The sequence below is a fragment of the Sardina pilchardus genome, chromosome 17 (assembly GCF_963854185.1).
Source record: "Sardina pilchardus chromosome 17, fSarPil1.1, whole genome shotgun sequence".
Taxonomy (NCBI): domain Eukaryota; kingdom Metazoa; phylum Chordata; class Actinopteri; order Clupeiformes; family Clupeidae; genus Sardina; species Sardina pilchardus.
The window spans coordinates 21,070,388-21,072,887 of NC_085010.1; the positions used below are offsets into that span (position 1 = coordinate 21,070,388).

Consider the following 2,500-nt stretch of genomic DNA (forward strand, 5'->3'; position numbering starts at 1 on the left):
CGGCGGCGGAGACCAAAAATTGCTCCTCCATTCGATACGCTGGGCGTTATTACATGCCCATTATTATTTTATCGCGCGTCTGGCCGCCCCCCCCCCCCCCCCCCCCCGAGACGCCGAGACGGAGCGAGGAGCGGAGAGGAGCGGAGAGGAGAGGAGGAGAGGAGGAGAGGAGAGGAGAGGAGAAGAGGAGAGGAGGGCCTTCAGGAATGGAGGAGTACTTTTTAAGGGGCCTTAATGCATAATATATAAGATGAGTAATGTACTACAGGGTCCTCGCCACTGCTCCTGTTCCGATGGAAGCTGCCCCAATCGATGGGGTCTTGGTAATATGACAGCGATTTATTCCTCGCCGGGCCAAATGATACTGCATGATCTCGCGACCCTGTACACCCCCACACCTCCACACACACACACCCACCCATCCACCTACAGCCCCCTCAACCCCCTATGCACACACACACACACACACACACACACACACACAGATACCAGGCATCACCCCACCCCCCGGCAAGAAAGCCTGACTCCCTGCGTCTTCTCTCTGTAGTCTGTACATCACATGCTGTGACCCCGCGATCGTTTCCATGTCGCTCCGACCGGTAATGATCGCAGAAAAGAAAAGGCCGCCCGGAGCTCTGGTATGTGCCGTTTGTGTGTGTGTGTGTGTGTGTGTGTGTGTGTGTGTGTGTGTGTGTCTGCGAGCGAAACAGGTTGAAGATAAAGCCATGAAAAACTGAAGAGCGGCTGAATATGGCTGCTGAATCTGGCATCCTAGATTACATTAACGAGTGCGCGTTCCCTCTCTCTTTCGCTATCTGCCGCAGACATTTCTATTGTGCTGTTAAACTGTGCTGTTCGCACACTATTATAGCTTCAGGTGAAAGGGAATGACTAAGTGTGTGCTTGCGTGAGCGCGGGGGTCGTTGGAGATCAGTGAAAATATCACATCAGGGTAGTCTGCATGTGAGCTAAATTATGCATTCTAGTGTCTTTTTGTGAATATTTTATAAACATTTTTAAAAATCATTTCTGGATAATTCAAGTCTGCTTGAAATATCATCATGAGGGTTTAAATTGCTTGTACTCTTCTGTCGATTTATTTCAGAGAAGTTAAACCGTAACCGTGAAAGTAAAAAGAAAACCATAAGAAAAAAAGAAGGCATTTTCATGCACAATGATTGGTTCAATTCAATGTTTTTTTGTTTTTTTTTGTCACGTAAACAAAAAAAAAAGTGGACTGGAATTTGTCTCGGTGCAGTTCAAGGTAGAAAAAACTAATTCAGCTTTGCGTGGAAATCCAACACGGCCATTTTGAGAGAGTCACCTTGTGAACCCAGCCCGTCAGACTGATCACAGGAGCATACAGTACAGGTAGGAATATAACGGGGATCCAAAGCCGATCATTAGAATGATACAGTTCTGGGAGGATGAAATCTCAAGATGAGTTTTTGAGAGAACTCTAATGAGGCAGCCACGGTCCATGATGCAAAAGGGTGTGTGTGTGTGTGTGTGTGTGTGTGTGTGTGTGTGTGTGTGTTCAAACATGACAAGGGGCATCTGTGATGGTTTGTGTACAGTTAATGTGTTTATGTGTCAGAGAGAGCAAGGTGTGTGTGTGAAGTGTGTATGCATGCATGCATGTGTGTGTGTGTGTGTGTGTGTGTGTGTGTGTGTGTGTGTGTGTGTGTGTGTGTGTGTGTGTGTGTGTGTGTGTGTGTGTGTGTGTGCGGGCGCGCTCTTACATGTGGTGGTGAGTCTGTGTTCCTGGTTAACAGCAGGTGTTTGGTCCTGTCTGGGTCCATCAGCAGGTCCCCACTGGACAAATCCATGAGCCGAGAGTAGAGCTTCTGTAACACACACACACACACACACACACACACAGCTATTTAATACACACATTCATTCACTTCAGCAAAGACTTGCACGGCCCCAGTAAATCAAATCATTCTCTTGGTTTTTAATCAAACCATTCATATCACTGCAACCAGCAGACATAGCTTAAATAAATTCATCCTTTTATAGACAATGATGCAGCCAAGGCTGAAATGTACTCCGATATCTTTTTCAAACATTTTGTTTTTGTTTACGTGCTTCTCTTTTATTATTCCAAGGTAACTGAGCATTTATGCGAGTAACCCACTCTTCATGTGACGTGTTAACAACCAGACATCTTTGATAGCTTGTTTGTTATTTTTGCCGTCATGCCTCTCTTGTCGTGCCCTAACTCAGGCTGGCTGTTCTGAGCATAACAAGGCATGAAGACTAATTAGCGCTTATTTTTTATCTTATTTTTTTTACTCTGAATTAGGACACACACACAAATGACAATTAAGCATCACAATCATTCTGATGAAATTAAGTCAAGCACAGAAGCCACTTTCATCCCGTTCTCTCTCTCTCTCTCTCTCTCTCTCTCTCTCTTTCATTCATTTTGAGTTTAACAGTGTATTCTTGACAGTCACACACATAGAGTCCATCATCTCTTCCTCTCTCTCTCTCT

General features: G+C 45.4%; 1 protein-coding gene across 2 annotated transcripts in view; it reads right to left on the reverse strand.

Annotated features, from left to right (window-relative positions):
• Positions 1-2,500, reverse strand: part of LOC134061973 (nck-associated protein 5-like) — a 199,693-nt gene that overhangs the window by 41,612 nt on the left and 155,581 nt on the right. For both annotated transcript variants that reach the window (XM_062517829.1, XM_062517830.1), the window contains one exon: positions 1,743-1,847. In XM_062517829.1, coding sequence (XP_062373813.1) covers positions 1,743-1,847 — 105 coding nt within the window. The remainder of the gene's footprint in view (positions 1-1,742; positions 1,848-2,500) is intronic.